General features: G+C 41.4%; 1 protein-coding gene across 4 annotated transcripts in view; it reads right to left on the reverse strand.

The window, feature by feature from the left end:
• Nucleotides 1–249: 249 nt before the first annotated feature.
• ARHGEF3 (Rho guanine nucleotide exchange factor 3) overlaps nucleotides 250–16,043 on the reverse strand; it is a 238,653-nt gene continuing 222,859 nt past the window's right edge. For all 4 annotated transcript variants that reach the window (XM_087825039.1, XM_016204504.2, XM_016204505.2 and 1 more), the window contains 6 exons: nucleotides 15,470–15,566; nucleotides 15,249–15,325; nucleotides 10,135–10,392; nucleotides 4,973–5,143; nucleotides 2,469–2,655; nucleotides 250–692 (listed from right to left, as the gene is read on the reverse strand). In XM_087825039.1, the coding sequence (XP_087681165.1) occupies nucleotides 340–692; nucleotides 2,469–2,655; nucleotides 4,973–5,143; nucleotides 10,135–10,392; nucleotides 15,249–15,325; nucleotides 15,470–15,566 (1,143 nt within the window). In that variant the 3' untranslated portion in view covers nucleotides 250–339. The remainder of the gene's footprint in view (nucleotides 693–2,468; nucleotides 2,656–4,972; nucleotides 5,144–10,134; nucleotides 10,393–15,248; nucleotides 15,326–15,469; nucleotides 15,567–16,043) is intronic.

Genomic DNA, 16,043 nt, shown 5'->3' on the forward strand with positions numbered 1-16,043 from the left:
CGTGGAAGGACTCTTTAAGAATCTACATGAAACAGTAGTTTAGAAATTCCTTTTCTATTTTTTAAAATCCAGCAGGACATTGGAAAATAACTTGTTCAAGTACCTCTTCATCCATCCAGACACTTGTGAAATATAATACAGGAGAAACAGTCGCCACAGATTCCAGCTTACACAGACAGATTGGCAGTTACAGTACTCGGGACAAAGGTACAGAGATAAGGGGCTGGGTCAACACGCTCACAAAGTATTAAAAAGTGCTTCTCCAAACTGTTCCATGAGTGGAATGCAAATACTGTACAGGTAAGATGCAGGGCTACTTCCAGCAAGTACTTGCTTCTGTCAGACGTTGCTTTCGACGTGCCTGCTGTTCCCACAGGAAGAGTCTGTCTGTTCCATGCGCTCACAGTCGAGGCTGACCTCGCTTGTGTCCATGCTACAGTCTGAGTCACTGTCCGATTGGTCCATCTGCTCAAGTTTTGTTTCTCCCTGTAGCTCTCGGCTCCCGGTGGCGGGACTGGGGAAAGGTCCCTCGGAGTCAAGCACCCCAGCCTGCCCGGCAGCGCAGAGAACTGTTTCTTTGGCTTGACGAATACAATTGAGCCACTGCTGCTTGTTGAAGGTGTCATTGGCTTGTAGTGAGTGGGTCTGACTTTGGGATCCATTTTTGAAACTTACTCTAAAGAAGTTTTTAACTAGAAATGAAAACACATGAAAAAAAGGTCAATGGCAGATATTCCCCAGACAAGATAACACATGTAGTGACACTAACCCCTAGTACCCATGGCACAAACATCACTAACCGATTGCAAAATGTGTCCCACTGATTCAGGACATGGCTTAGCGATGCCCTGCTGTCATCATCTGTCAACCAGAATTGACACAGGTCTAGCTCTCAGTTGCTCTCAGAAGCTAGCAAATTGGTATCAGCCTGGAAAAACTAAGTCATGTTTTAGGGGACCCTAGAGTACTGGTCACTCAGTCTGGCTGCATAGCAAAATGCCCTGGGGAACTTATTAAAAATATAGATGCCTGGGCCCTACCCTTAAAGATTCAGATTCACTAGGTCTAAGGAATGCCCGATAGTCTGAAATTTCAGCAATTTCCTCACACTAGAGATTTTTTCAAGTTTAAGGAGCTCTCTGTAACATCGAACATTCGTGCAACCCTCCACATGATGGTACCTTTTCATTTAGTATCCAGCAATTGAGAAGATATGAAATGACACACAGCTGTTATAAATTTGGTTTCACTTAAAAATGAAATTACATTTTAATGACCTCAACAGGAATTATGTGCATTTAAAAAAAAGCAGTGCACAATATGGAAGATATTTTATTTAGTTTAATAACAACAACATCAACTGGCATTTAATGGGCCCCACATTCCCTGTGCAATGCTTGGTTCACAGAAGCATCTGCATCCAGTCAGTTCCCTTGCATGATCCCTGTTGTCAAGACTGGGAGCCACCATTCCCGATAAATTCAGGCTCCACTCTTTGTCTTAGGCAAGCGCCTTAACTCCTCTATGTCTCAGTTTCCTTACTTGTAAAATAAAAAGAAAGAGAACCTGTCTTGTGAAGTTATTATGAGGAATAAATGTGATAATACACACAGGTCCTTAAACAATTCCTGGCACATAGCCAGTTATTTAAGAAATATAAGTTACTACTACTACTACCATCACTAGGGTGGAGGACTGGTGAGTAGGTAAGAGGTAGCTCATGTTAATTACTTTGACAATATGATGCTAAAAGTTAACTCAAAAGTCTCAAATGACACTTTCTCAAAGAAGACTTCCCTGACCATTTCATCTAAAACAAGTCACCTACTGCTGTTCCTTAAAGGCACCCAGAATATTTATCTGTTTTTCATCTCTCTTCCAACACAATGTAAGCGCCATAGGGGCAAGGAATTTAACTGTTTGGTTCACCAGTGTGCACTAGTGCGGAGAACAGTGCTTGACACGTAGAAGATACTCGAGAGACGCTGCTATCTTAGCTTCTCTTGGTTAACTCCTTTGTTTATTCAGTCTCAAGTTAGAAGAAGCCCATTCGAGTAAGTACAGACGAACCCACAACTTAATCGGCCATTCTTACGTCTCTTTAGAGACAAGTCTGCCAGCTCAACTACAAAAGGCACCGTTATGCAAGTGGTATCTACACAGGAACCATCTGGTATTAAACATGCTTTTATACAACAGAAATACAGAGAAAGGGAGCTTAAAAAGCACCAGTTACATGCAGGTGGGTTCACTTGCAGTATCTTAATCCTTATAACAACGTTATAGAGTAGATATGCATGCATCCCCACTTTGCAGATGAAAACCTGAGGCTTGCAGATTGAACAAAGCTACACAATCAGTAAGCAATGAGGTAGCTCTGGGATGCTGTTGGACTCCAGCCAGCCACTCCCTCTGAACCACCACTGCCGCTAAATGTTTAACAGGTCAAAACAAAGTGTCATCCATACTTCTCTCATTGTTGCTGAATGCCCCTCGCAGGGAGCCACCAAGCCTCACTTCTCCATCCTGCAGGTCTTCCAGCAGGAGGTCCTTCACGGGGATCGGCTGCCGGTACAACTGGTAGCAGAGCTGCTCGTTATGGGTGACAGCCCGAGTGATCACCAGCACTTCTTGGAACAGGAAAACATGCAGTTTCTAGAAGAGAAGAATCCACAGGGTTTCTCTAAGCAACAATCTAATGAGTAGTTGATTACTGGACTAAGAGGTCTGCAGGTACCAAGTTCACACTGGATTATACACTTCTAGGCTCAAATCTACCTCCAGGTGAACAGAAGCTGGGCATTTCCAGATGCATCCATTGCCTTTCTTAGAGGTGTGCCTCCCTAGGGCCCCCTGCAGAAGGCCTTTCTGCCCACAGACACCAGCAGCCGGGCCTGCAATTCAGAGCCTGTGCAGACACGCTCCAGCTCCCGTAAGAAAAAAATGAAAAAGGGGAACAGAATAAAGGAGGTAATGAGGAGGGAAAAGTTAGTACCTCCCTGGCGTTGGTTTATATTACCCAATATAATTCTAAGAGATCAAAACGAACAACAGCCTGTAAAGGATGAGACTGGTATATCAAAGCCTAATATTAATCTTCACTTCCCAAACTCAAAAGAACACGTGTTCCTTCAACCACAGAGCTGATTATCAGCTTCACCCAGGCGCCCGGACTCGGAACGCTGCCCATTCCCGAGGAAACCAGAGCACGCTGCCGCGGCCACAAAGGAAAAGATCAAAGGAGCTGTCCATCTCGGTGAAGTGCATCAGAACCTCTGTTCTCTGAAGAGGCTGTGCTTAAAAGGCTGGCAACTGACGTATGTGTTGTGGGCGAAAAGAAAATCTGAAACATAAAGGCTTATGTCAGCCCACATCATGAAAGCAATTTTGCCGGGTGGAGTGGGGCTAAATTGGCTCCATTCACTTCCATGTGTCAGACTCTGCTCACTGCTTGGAAGTGCTTAGGAAATGAAGCAAAAAGATCCACAACTTTGCAGCTGGGTTCTGGTTTTCTAGTGGAAATATTTGGGATTGTCACCCTAGAGGTCTCAAAGAGGAAACCAGAAGAAGAGGGGTGGAAACTCACACTGGAATTTTTTGTTGTTGTTATAGAACAGTATGTATTTTTCTCTTATTTCTTGAATCAAGGTTTTCAAATAAATTTTCAAATTTATTGGCATAAACTTGTTCCTGGTAATATCCTATTATCTTCTTTTTCTATGTTTTTTAAAAAAATGTCTTTATTGATTTCAGAGAGAAGAAGGGAGAGGGAGTGGAAAGAGAGAGAAACATCGATGATGAGAGTCACTGATCGCTGCCTCCTGCATGCCCCCCACCAGGGATGGAGCCCTCAACCCGGGCATGTGCCCTGACCGGGAATCAAACCACGATCTCCTGGATCATAGGTCGATGCTCAACCGCTGAGCCATGCCGGCCGGGCTTATTATCCAGCAGCACTGATAGTGGGTGCTATGACATGGAACTCAATGATTTCAAGTAACATTTCCAAGCCTGCTTTTAAATGCCACTTCACAGTCCAGGTAAAAATGATATCCCTTGAATCATCATAGCTTTATTAAGAACTCTTCAATATAACTTTGGCTTCCATTCCAAGATACTGAAGATAAAATATAATCAAAGTGGAGACTCTGTCTCAACAGTGAATTTAAATATATAGTATACATAATAGGTGCTGGGAATTGACAAGGCACAGTTTCCTCTCTAAAAGAGCACGGTATAATGAGAGATACTGACAGAGAGACGAAGAATTGCAAGCCACTGCAGTCAGCACTCCCAGGGAGATTTGCCCAAGTTGCTATGATAGGAGAGGAAGAACAATTTCAGTATCTACTCAGGAGCAAAAGCCAGGAAATGGCGTATCTACAGGTCAGAGGCAGGTATGCTGCTAACAGAGGCTAGGTTACTATTTGAAAAAAGAAAACACTGGTCTCAATTGTCAGTCCGTAGATGGGTACAAATCCATAAGAAAGAAGAGTTTCTCACTAAGCTAAATGCATTCAATTTAAGAACTGTTTCTCTGAGATCACCCATTGTTTCCTGATATCAAAGTGGGAGGAGGTAACTGTTCTGCATTTGCTTTTTAAGGTTATAATCAAACAAAATAAAAAGTTGGCAACTCTATGTTGGTTTCCAAAATTCTTTCTGACTACGTACTGGTCATGAAATTTTAAAAAAATATATAATACATGCATAAATTATAAACATGTACTTATAATATATACTACTTATATATGTTATAACTATATGCTATATAAATGTATATAAAATGTATATAATTATACATATCCATACATATGAGCTTCTCTGATATAAAAGGCACTGGAAAAGCCATTTTTATTTAAAGAACGTGACCCTGGGTAGGGAAGGCATAGTACCAGTAGGCTCAGCATCAAATGGCTTAAGTGTTGGTGGAGGCTCAGGATGAGACCACTGAAGGGGAGAAACCACTCACCACGCCCCGGTTGTTCTTCAATTCGCCATGACAACACAGCACCCTCGAGCTGTCGATCAGGGAGTCCTTCTGGCCTTCTTCCAAGTAAAGAAGCCGTTCTTTATAATAACGGCATTCAGATTCCCCGGTCTTGATGTTGATTTCTGCTACGATTCCTTGAATGATGTTTATCTATGGAAACAAAGAAGTATGGGGAATGTAAGCAAACCACCCACACCAGTAAGTCCCAGGGGCTCAGCCTAGAAGGTCACCAAGATACACCTGGATCTAACTCTGAGACTCAGTTATCTAAGTTGCTGCTTTGGGAAAAGGGGGAAATAAATAAATGCTTTTAATATACCGTGTCTATCTATCCACCTATACACACACATAGATATACATATATACACATGCATTTATTTGTACACACATACAGATATTTGAATTACATATAAAACTAATGTTGGTGAATAATTTTATCTGAGAGGACGAGATATAAGGTACTGCTTTCGATGTGTAGGTCTCACAGCTACTGAGCTCCACCTTGTACATTTCTTAAAACTATAGACATTCATGCCCATGCCTGCAGCACATGTGAACTGGGGGTAGAGGGATTTCAAAGCAGTGGTGGATGCAATATGGTCAATACAAAATGAAGCAAAACAAAACAAAAACATGATCAGTGGGCATTTATCCTGACGTGTTGTTCTATCACACAGGCACATCTAAAAGTTAGAAAATACGAGAAAGCAAACGAACAAGGAATCAGTTAAGAACTCCTAAGACGCCAAGCAAAGGCAAAGTAATGGCTTCCTTGGCAGGGTCCTCTGTTCCCTAATAGTGAAAAGACCAAAAGTCCCATCTTCCTCGTGGTGGTATTAACTGAAAAGAACTTAACAGCTGAGAAATGTTAAGAAGGCCTCTTCCTGGTCATGTTTACTTGATGGAAAAAAACAACCCATCTCTGAAAAGCAAGGTTTTGAAAGAGAATTTCACTCAGCTAAGGTTACCAGGTCTCGTAATGTGTTCAAGTGGTACTGAATTATCTCTAAGATTGTTAAGTGATTCTTTTTCACATGCTAGTGCAATGATCTTCTGCTCAAAGAAACTGGATGAAAACTTCTACCAGTTATAACTTTGGAACTTCCATGTAAGTTTGACAGAAGAGCTTATAGCTCTGAGCTAAAGTCTGGTGACAGCATCCTATGAACAGATGCATAATCTGTACACTTTTGTAGCAAGATCATTTAGTTAATCTTTTTTTCTCAATTTGGTGGTAGCATTACTTTGATAATTAAAAAACATTATTTTTAAAAATACAGGCTCACTGTCTCAGGAAAGAATCTTTTCGGCCTTTGATATCAACCTAATATTAAATATAAATCCTGTGAAATTAATCTGAGTTTTTTTTAAAAAAATTATTTTTTATTGAATTTACTGGGGTGATATTGGTTAGTAAAATATATAGGTTTCAGGTGTACAATTCTATAATACATCATCTTTAATCTGAATTTTATTAACACAAAACAAGTAATAATAGAACACTTCGGTATACAAACTTTCTGTTTCTTTTTTCCCCTTTCTTGGTTTTTGAAGATGATTGATTATTTACTGTTACTTTAAAATCCAAAAAAAAAAAGAAATTGCACAAAATATGCTAAAGCTATGATTCATCCTTCAACTTAATTAAACTAATGTTTTTTGAGCATCTGTTCATTGTTAAACTAGGTAGGTAGTGGCATTCAAAGAAATGAGAGGGTCTCTATCCTCAAGGAGCTTAAACATATGGGGGGTATCTGAGCAACTGCTTCATGTCTACCTTATCTTTTTACTTTACTATATTTTTAATATGTTACAGAATCCATGTTTTTCCTTGCTTTTAAAGATCTTAGTATGAAATGCTATGACTCATAGTTATTATTAGCTATACCTGGGCAGCTGACATTAACCACTACTTGAATCAATTTTCTGAGTTTCCTGCAAGTATCCAGGAAACCAGAAAGCAGATGCACTACAGGCATAAAGTCGTGTTCGTTTCCTAATTTAACTCAGGAACTGGAGAGCTGGCATATCACATGGAGATTAATAAGCTCAACCACCACGGTGGTTCCTCAGGCAGCTATGACTACTTTCAAATGGCACTTCTTCCTCTGGGGTTTGAGAAAGTGTAAAGAGACAAAACAATGGAAACCAGTAGTGTTATTCCATATTCTAGGTGTACGTTTACAATAGGAACTCTGGGTCTGCTTTATTAAAAATGTTATTTTGTATTTATATCCACCTGAATACCATGCATCTAATCTCTCTGCACTGGTTCCTGAGACAAACTTGTTTTGCAGAATTTCAGGGAGGAATAGAGTTAAATATAGAATACTGCAGCAGCAAGCAGTCATGGTAGTTACACATTTAAATTAAATTTATTGGGGCTGGTACAGGGAGATGCTGAGAGGTGCCTGGTAGCAGAACAGGGATTAAGCCCACATTGCTGGAGTCATCCTCGAAACAGAACCTGAAAACCCTGTCTAGTGCCTTGTGTGGTAATATCTCACAGGCTCCTGCCATGAACCAAGATCAGCAGCCTCACTGCCACTGCATCGAAAGCAGGACTGTTCTTCCTACCATTCCAGTGATTTTTTTAAAGGAGTTGGGAACAGTAGAGGGCAGAGGGCAGAGATAGTTTGCAGGATTATTTTCTGGATGAAACAGTCCTGAAAATTTAAAGTGTTAAACAACTAGCTCCCTGAAATATCTGAATATACAAAGTCCTATTTTAAGAAGTTCTCTTTTGGGGAAAATTTCTATCAACCCTCCAAAACACTGTTAAGATTCTTCTAATAAAGTTGTGGTCGTTTATGCCCTGCATTAAAAGCAAGGCCCTTCTTTAGATCTAAATCATAGGACTGAATGCTTAGTCCAGAAACAATTTACTTAGAGTTCTCTGCTTTTTAAAAATTTTCATAGGTGGGAAATTTATTCAGGGATCATGTAAGTTAAGCTACATTGGTGCTGTGGGTTTTATGTTTATCAAACATTCACCATGCACCCAACAGTACAGGGCTAAATATTTCTGCTCATCTGGGGTAATGCCACAGGATTTTGAAAAGAAGATTAACAAATGCTGGGCCTACAATGTGTAAATGGGCATTTATGAGACTTGCTTTGCAGACATTTTCAGATTTTTCTGTGCTTCCGGGCACAAATCTGTCTGACTTACTAGGTGCAGAGTCAACCTCTGAAAAGGACACCCCATTTTATGCATGAGGGAAACTGGAGCACCCTTTCATGTTGCAAACAATCATATTCTCATCTCCCTGTTTTTAAACTCAAACTTTAATTCACTGGGTGTTTTTTATACACAAGACTATTATTCTTTCATGCTTCACATTAAGAAATCTTTACAATAAAACTCCAAGCAGGCTCGTGTGCTTTAAAAAAGTAATTATTTAGACTAGCGTGCACTCCCTGTTTTCATTCCTGCAGACCACACACTGGCTGGGATGAAATATGGAGAGGAGGCAACTCTACTGCACTCTTCCCAGTAATAAAAACAGACATGATGAAGTGAGATGGGCCTCATGCCTGGTGCCGGCGTCCCCCATCGTGCTGGGCTGGGGCCTGGGCTGTGTGAGTCGGGCCTGCCAGACACCTCATGAATCAGGAAAGTCTTTTCTCACTTTTCTCTATCCCTCCGTGGAGGCACCTGACCCCCCTCTGCACCAGCGAAGCCTTTCCACAAAACCTGGTGGGCCGACAGCTTTCTGTAATTCCAAAGGCACGGGACTCAAAGCAGCCAGGGCTTCAGCTGCATGGTACAGGATGACAGGGAAGTGGAAATGGCAGAGGACCTGCAGTCTGCACTGACAGGTTCGGACAGCAGCTCCATCGCTTGCTGGCTCTGGGCCTGGCAGGTTGTTTTACCCTCCAAGCCTCATCTGGAAAATGGTCCTAACAAGAAGTTATCTCATAGGTTACTGTGAGGGTTAAATAAGATAACACACATACAAGGCAATTACATAACGCTGATCTACTTGGTATTCAAGACGTGTCAGCAGGTATTACTTCCATTACTGTTGTTGTTACTATTAAACCCTTCCTTGGGAGGAGAGAGGCACTTTGCTCAGCAGGTTCCAGGCTTCTGATTTTCAAACCACCCACGCACATCCCCTGTTATTGTCACGATCCAATCGGGGAACGGGCCCTGTGAATGGTCCCTTAGCCTCCATCCCCCCGCCACCCGCCTGAGCAGGCTCCCACGATTGCACGCCTGGACACCTGCACCAAGAGACTGTCCCTAGTCTCTTCCTCCTCTGTCCCCTGCCCCACAGACCAGGAGAGTAACTGTTCAAGGTTACACAGTCTGTCGGCGATGGAGTTGGAATCTGAGCCCTGAATCCCAGCTACTTTGAAAACAAAACACAATAAAGAAAAAAAAGGTTTCAAACTGATATTTAAAACGCTCTATATTCATATATAAACCCCATCCTCTGCCTTCTCTCCCACTGTTTCCTCAGACTACCCTCGGCCTCAGGCTGACTGCTCCACGGTGTCCCCGGGCAGGACCGGTCCTGCCATCTCTTCACGCCTCTGCTCAGGCCTGCCGCCTCCTCTGCCTTCCCGCGGGGCACCCCAGCCGGGAGCCAGCTCTCTGGGCGGAATGCTCACAGCCTGCAATGTTCTCACGACAGACACCCCACTCTCCCTGGCCCTCTCTTGCTGCCAGGGGAGCAGCCCGTCTCAATAAACATTCACTGAGGAGCAGGACTAGATCCCCGCTGCAATTGGAGGTGGGAGAGAGCTCAATCCCGAATGGGTGTTGACTCCGAAATGGGCTTTGGGGCTACGGTAAAAGGCAACTCGGATCTGCTAGCTAGGCAAAGATATTCAACTTAAAATCTCCATAGAGATTTTAACCCTCACTGCAATGGTAACAAACAGATTGCAGAATCAAAAGAATTTTAGAATCAAAGGAAACTTAGAGTGCATTTCATGTAAACACTACATTTTATAGGTTAGGAAACTGAGGCAGAGAGAGGAGGAGTGACTTGCAAAATTGAAATACGGGTGCCGGCAGAGCCAAGCCTGGAACCCAAGCTTCCTGGGCCCATTCCTTCACGGGCCCATTTGCCTAACCCTCCCCCGTCACATGGGGAAAGAATAGGTACTAGACAAAGAAACAAACTTACAGCTTCTTCCAGGTGCTGCTGGTCTGGGTTATCATTTGGTGTGTGCCTCAGGATTTCTCGAAGCAGCAGAGGGTATTTTACCAGGCGGCTTCTTGGAATATCGAGGAAATTCCAGAGATCCAGTTTGCGGCTAAAGGGGGACTCTAAGCATCGTTGAAGGAAATCCTGGACTCGGTGATCTTGTTTTTTGTGGTCCAGCAGAGCTTTGGCGGCTACTTGATTGCTGCAGTAGCTGTCGTAGGAGCTGAGACAAGGCAGCTAAGAAAGGAACATCAGAAGAGTGTTGGAGTGTTAAAATCGCTGAAGCTACAAGCTAACATCACTTATTGGGGCTGAATAAAACCTAACCGGTCTCCAGACTTGGCCGACATTCCTTTATCTGCAAGGCTGGAGAACACAGACCAATGGAATCTTCAAAATGGCAGGCAATGGACAGTTTTTTTAGGCTCTGGTTTGCTTACACAAAATTGCTCTAGTTGCATGTTTACTTTCTTGATTGTTGAGATCCCTATCCTAATTTTTTTTTTTTTGCATTTCTGCCAATCTAAGCTAGAAACAGAAGAACTAAAATTATTGCATATGTATATAGTTCATAATTTTCCTAAGCTTCCAAAAGTATGTGGTGAGGGAAAAGCCTCCTATTAAAAAATTTCTTTTAAAATTATTCATAAGAAACATATCTAGAAGACTTACTGGCATAAAAAGAAAGCAAGGAGTTGAACTCCAGAGCCAGCCCTTGGCACAGCTTGGTAAAAGCACCTCTACTTCAGTTAAGGTTAACTGATTCCAAGGTGGACTAATTATAAAGAACTCCAAGAAGTTAAAGCAAAAGTGTAATCAGTAAAAAATTAGATGCAGGAAGCATTTAGTAAAATCTTTTAAATTAGTTCTGACAGGCCAGAAACCATTCTTGGCTCTACCCAATGGTTACCATCACAATACCATGCAAAGAACAATTTAAGCTTAAAGACTTTGGAACACTTCAACTCCACTATCTCCTTCCAGCAAAACACTAATTTCTCTGACACATCAGTCAAATCGTGCATACACGGAGGCAGAGACTCAGGGAAAGGGCTGCTCATGTCCCTTTTCCACTCCATCCTAATGAATGGGCTGTCAGCTTCCAGAAGGTTCCTGGAGGCAATAAAATGCAGCCAATGGCCCTGCTGTGTGGACTATGAAGCCACATCCACCACGACACTTGCTCTGCAGAGGGATTCAGGGCAAGACAGTGGCAAGAGGGCCTTTCATTTCTGCATCCTTAGTACTTTGCACTGGACTTACTATACAGCAAAGTTTGTATTCTGAATAAACAAATAAATGAATGTTTAATGGATTACCAGATTAGGTAATATTTGATGGTTTGGGAGCACGGCTTAAAAATAAATTGTGGCAGCATCTGAACCATGGGTCAAAGTTTAAACGTTCTGCTGCTTCTTTTACACCTCTAATTGAAATTACTTTCTCAAGGACTGAAACCAAAAAAAGATACCAAGGAAGTAATGTTTAAAAAGTTCACTGCTGAGTTTAACATTCCTTGGAAATGTCTACCTTCCTTAGATGTTATGAAAAACCCCTCTATTTGTGTTTAAAAGAGCTGCGGAAATTCTTTCCTTAACCTTGTATTTGAAAGTAATGATAAGTGGTGTGTGTGCGTGCACGCATAAATGCACGCACACACACAACCCCCCCAAGATGTGGTATTGTGGCTTGTAATTTAGATTTTCAGAGTTAATTAAATGGAGCCTCAGGCCCTCTCAATTTCATTTCCACTTCCTCGCCTTTTAAAGAGACCTGGAAATGCCCAATGTTTTCATTATAGAGAAACAAATCAGCAGTAACCATCGGATGCAAGCCAGTGAGGAACCCCAAAGACACTGCTGCTCGCTGTCCAACGGGCCATTACTCTCTGTGATCCTGCCGCCCTGCTGCCATGGCAACCGAATCCGGCTCTGGCCCTGTGTTCACACCTGACAGGGCGCTCATTTCCTGGGCATGACCTGAACGGCTATCTGGTTCAGTCCACTGACTAGGAAAGAAAGGCCACAAGTGATCTATAGCTAGATAGGAAATGAAGAGTGTACACATCTTGGTTCCCAACTACACACACGTGTACTTATATGAAATGTGAGAGGCGACAGGTAACAGTGGTTATGAGGACAGGCTCTGGAGCCAGGGAGAATCATGTTCAAAGTCTAACTCAGACAGTTGCTAGTCAGGTGACCCTTCTGAGCCTCAGTTTCTCCACTTACAAAATGCATATACTAATGTCCTCTCCTTTAATGAAATAAGGCAGATAAAGTGTAGCACGAGCTTGGCTCCTGGTTAAGAATCAGTAAGTATTAGCTATTATTATTTAGCCCCAAGATATTTTTATTGAAGAAATTGTGGTTTAGAGAAGCAAGACTACTTGCTCAGCTGGAGACAACCAGTCTGAAGTATGTTCTCTCCCCATCCCACCCCTGAAGCTCCAAACTCACCATCTCTTTAAATAGACTATCAAGAGAGAATTTATAAGGGAAACTCTCACTTTTTTTTTTTTTTTTTAAGAAATTCTTTCTATCTCCCTAAACTGTGAAAGTGACAGAACAAATCTATATTTTTTCTTCCACGTACCCTGCCTCTCTCTCTTTGGAATTAAAATTTAATTAGAACCCAAATTAACATGATAACTTGCCTCCTGCGAGAGCTTATAAATTACTTTATCCCTGAAAAAAACGTTAACATGAAGATAAGTCACTTGGGAAGTTGTTTCCTTATGACTGGGAGGCTTATGAGAGCAGGCTGACCCAACAGGGAGACTGATCCTCAGTAACCAGGGTGGTTCCCTGAAAAAAAAAACCCACCCCTGTAAGCTCTTCAAAGTAAAAGTAATTGATTCATTCTAAGGTCAAAAGGACTTGCCAGGGCTAAGCCACTTGGAGGCTCACTTGTTTAAAAGGGTTTTTTGTTGGTTTTTTTTCTATTCACTTTTCCCTTTGGGGGGAAATAAATCAATTTTTCATGGGCCAAATGGGCTCTGACTTTTCTCATTCAAAATCCACTAAGATGTTTATTTTGTTCTGTTAAAAAGACCAGAACTCAAACAGATGTACCCCTTGGTTTACAGTTCCCACTCGCACGGACACATCTGCAGTTAAAAGAGGGAAAACATTTAACAGCTCGTTGGCCTGATAAATAAGGACCATTTCTATGAGGTCTGGTAACAATGAGCCAGTTGTTTAATTTTACGCTGCTCCTCAAGCTGCAAGTCCCCATTTGATGTCTGAAGGATCCAGCTAGCAATGGGCTGGAATGGTCTCACTTCTTTGGGTACGTACAGAAAAGGACCACAAAAGCTACCCGCAGATCAAACCAATTTTCAAATAAAAGTGACAAACAATTTCTTTCAGAAAAAAATTATTAACAAGGCAAATGCCTATACTTTAGCTTCTGGTACAAACTGACATTTTGTATGTTGGTGTCGAAGGAAACCCTGTAGTTCTATATTGCCATCTCATCAGAAACATAGCAGTCACCACGCTAATTCTGGAGTGTGGTCTCACTGGCCCCCTGGCTCCCAGCAAAGCAGTCCACAGACTCAGAAGTTTAAGCAAAGTGAGGCATACCCTGTCTTCGCATTGTACCTTCTCCATCTCCAGCTGTCTGGCTCTCTTTAGAGAAATTTCTTTGTGAGCTAAAGAAGTTAAAACATCTACCACGGCTTATAATAAAATGAAAGTCAAAAATATAAGATGAATGACCTCTCCTGAAATATTAAAGCACATTTTCTAAATTATTCATCTTAGAACATTACTTGCCTTTCAGATACCCTTGGGATATTTCAGCCTCAGTGCTAAAATTGACTCCCGAACTAAAGCTACTTAAAGTGATGAAACCCTCAAAGTTTCTGGATCAAGGCAGTCATTGAGAAGCATACGTTAATGTAAGAGATCAATGTCAAAATTTAGGAACTATAAGGTTTTAGGAAGGTTAAAATACAAATGGAACTGGATAAAGAGAACTCATATGGTGAGAGCAGAATTCATAACCTTCAAAACACTCTCCAAACAGTGAATGACTTTAATACTTGCTGTTGTGGCACTGTCTCCTATTTTTCTAGATCATTGTGTGGATCAGAAGGATGAGAGACCTAATCCTGCCTTGAAGAAGTCATCAAAGTAACCTGCTTTCATTACCTGAGTCACAACAAGTGGAAAACACCTGGAACTGAGGTAGAACACTCAGGCATTCACAGAAGGAAACAGAAGCATACCACAGGAGTGATGGGGACTGTGGCAAAATAGAGTACATGCCTGGTCTAAAATAAATAAAACAAACGAACCACCACCTTATGTACCCAATAAAAGACAAATTCATCCCAGAACCATAAATTTAGAACCCCTAATCTAAGGTCACAGCTGACTTCTTTAATTAGGAAAGGGGTTATATTGGGATGAAGGTCAGCATAATACCCAGCTCTCCTTTGAGGCTGCTAAACATTAACAACATTTCGTTGTCACCTTGTTTATGAAACTACATTTGACCATATGAGTTTTTTGATAGCCTGAATAAAAGCTTTTTTATGGCCCTGGCTGGTGTGGCTCAGTTGGTTGAGTGTCATCCCATGAACCTAAAGGTCATAGGTTCAGTTCTAGGTCAGGAAACATACCCAGGTTGTGGGTTCTATCCCCGGCTGGTGCATATGAAATGTTTCTCTTTCCCTCTTCTTTCCTCTCTCGCTTAGAAAATCAATAAAAACATATTCTTTAAAAGCTTTTTTATGGTGATGGACAGGAATATGTCCCTAAATTTTTATTGGAATAGAATTGGTAATAATTATATTAGTAATTGGCCCAAATTGAACATTAACTAATGTTACTTTATTTTATTGCAAAAAGGCAGGTTATCTTTAAATGCAGTAAATTTGTAATAAGTAAAAATTGCTTCCCTGCTTTGAAGAGATACAACCTAACTATAATGATAAATTTTACTAGGAATTTGCTGTGTTATCTTTTTTCTGGTGTGAAACTAGTGTTTGCTAAAAAAAAAAAAAAAAAAAAAAAAGGTCTAGCTAATATGAAACTCCATTTAAATTACTGAAATTTATCTTCAGACCAGAGAACTTTTCTTACCCAGCCCACGAGGATGGGACCGACGTGCTCAGTTGAGCCATCAGGCTTCCGAACATCTCGAAGCTGACTAAGGAGGTCTGGTAAACAAACAGAACGCATTCAAATATGAACAAGGCTGGAAGTAGGTTCTAGGTTACTCACATTATTACATAATCATGACTTGTATAAAACAACTCAATTAAGGCTACAAGTCACAACTCATTCTGAGAACAAAATTATACCTTCGTGTAGAGGAATTAGAGAGTCCAGTGTTCCAAAAATTTGATTCAACTCCTGTTCTGTCATTATGGAGAGTTTCAGCATGGGGTCGTGATAGGCCTGCAAAGAACCACAAGAGAGAAGCAAACACTTAAAATCAGAGGAAGTAAATTGTTAATGTAAATGGCTTCTGAGAGGCCCTACAGAATAACAAAATATTTGGCTCTCCCCAACAACTTCTCCCACAATGCTGCAGAAACAGCAGATGGGTGTGGCTGGAGCAAATGGGAATCCAGGATTGCTTGAGCCTTTTGTGGTTGTTGATAAACCGAAGTGGATTTTTACAGAGCTTTTTGTTTTAATTCTAGTATATCATACATTATACATCTAAGAAAGGGCACAAATCCTACATATAGAGCAGGTTTGACTTGTAAGTTTTAAAAATTAACTTTATTACCACCTCTTATTAATGATAATTAACCAACAAGACCACACAGTTATTCCCAGGGCACTGTAATAGAATATAAAGATGGCACAGTCCCTGCCTTCAAGGAGATTTATAAAACTAACTGGGCCTGGCCAGTGTGGTTCAGTGGT

The sequence above is a fragment of the Miniopterus natalensis genome, chromosome 15 (assembly GCF_054644295.1).
Source record: "Miniopterus natalensis isolate mMinNat1 chromosome 15, mMinNat1.hap1, whole genome shotgun sequence".
Taxonomy (NCBI): Eukaryota; Metazoa; Chordata; class Mammalia; order Chiroptera; family Miniopteridae; genus Miniopterus; species Miniopterus natalensis.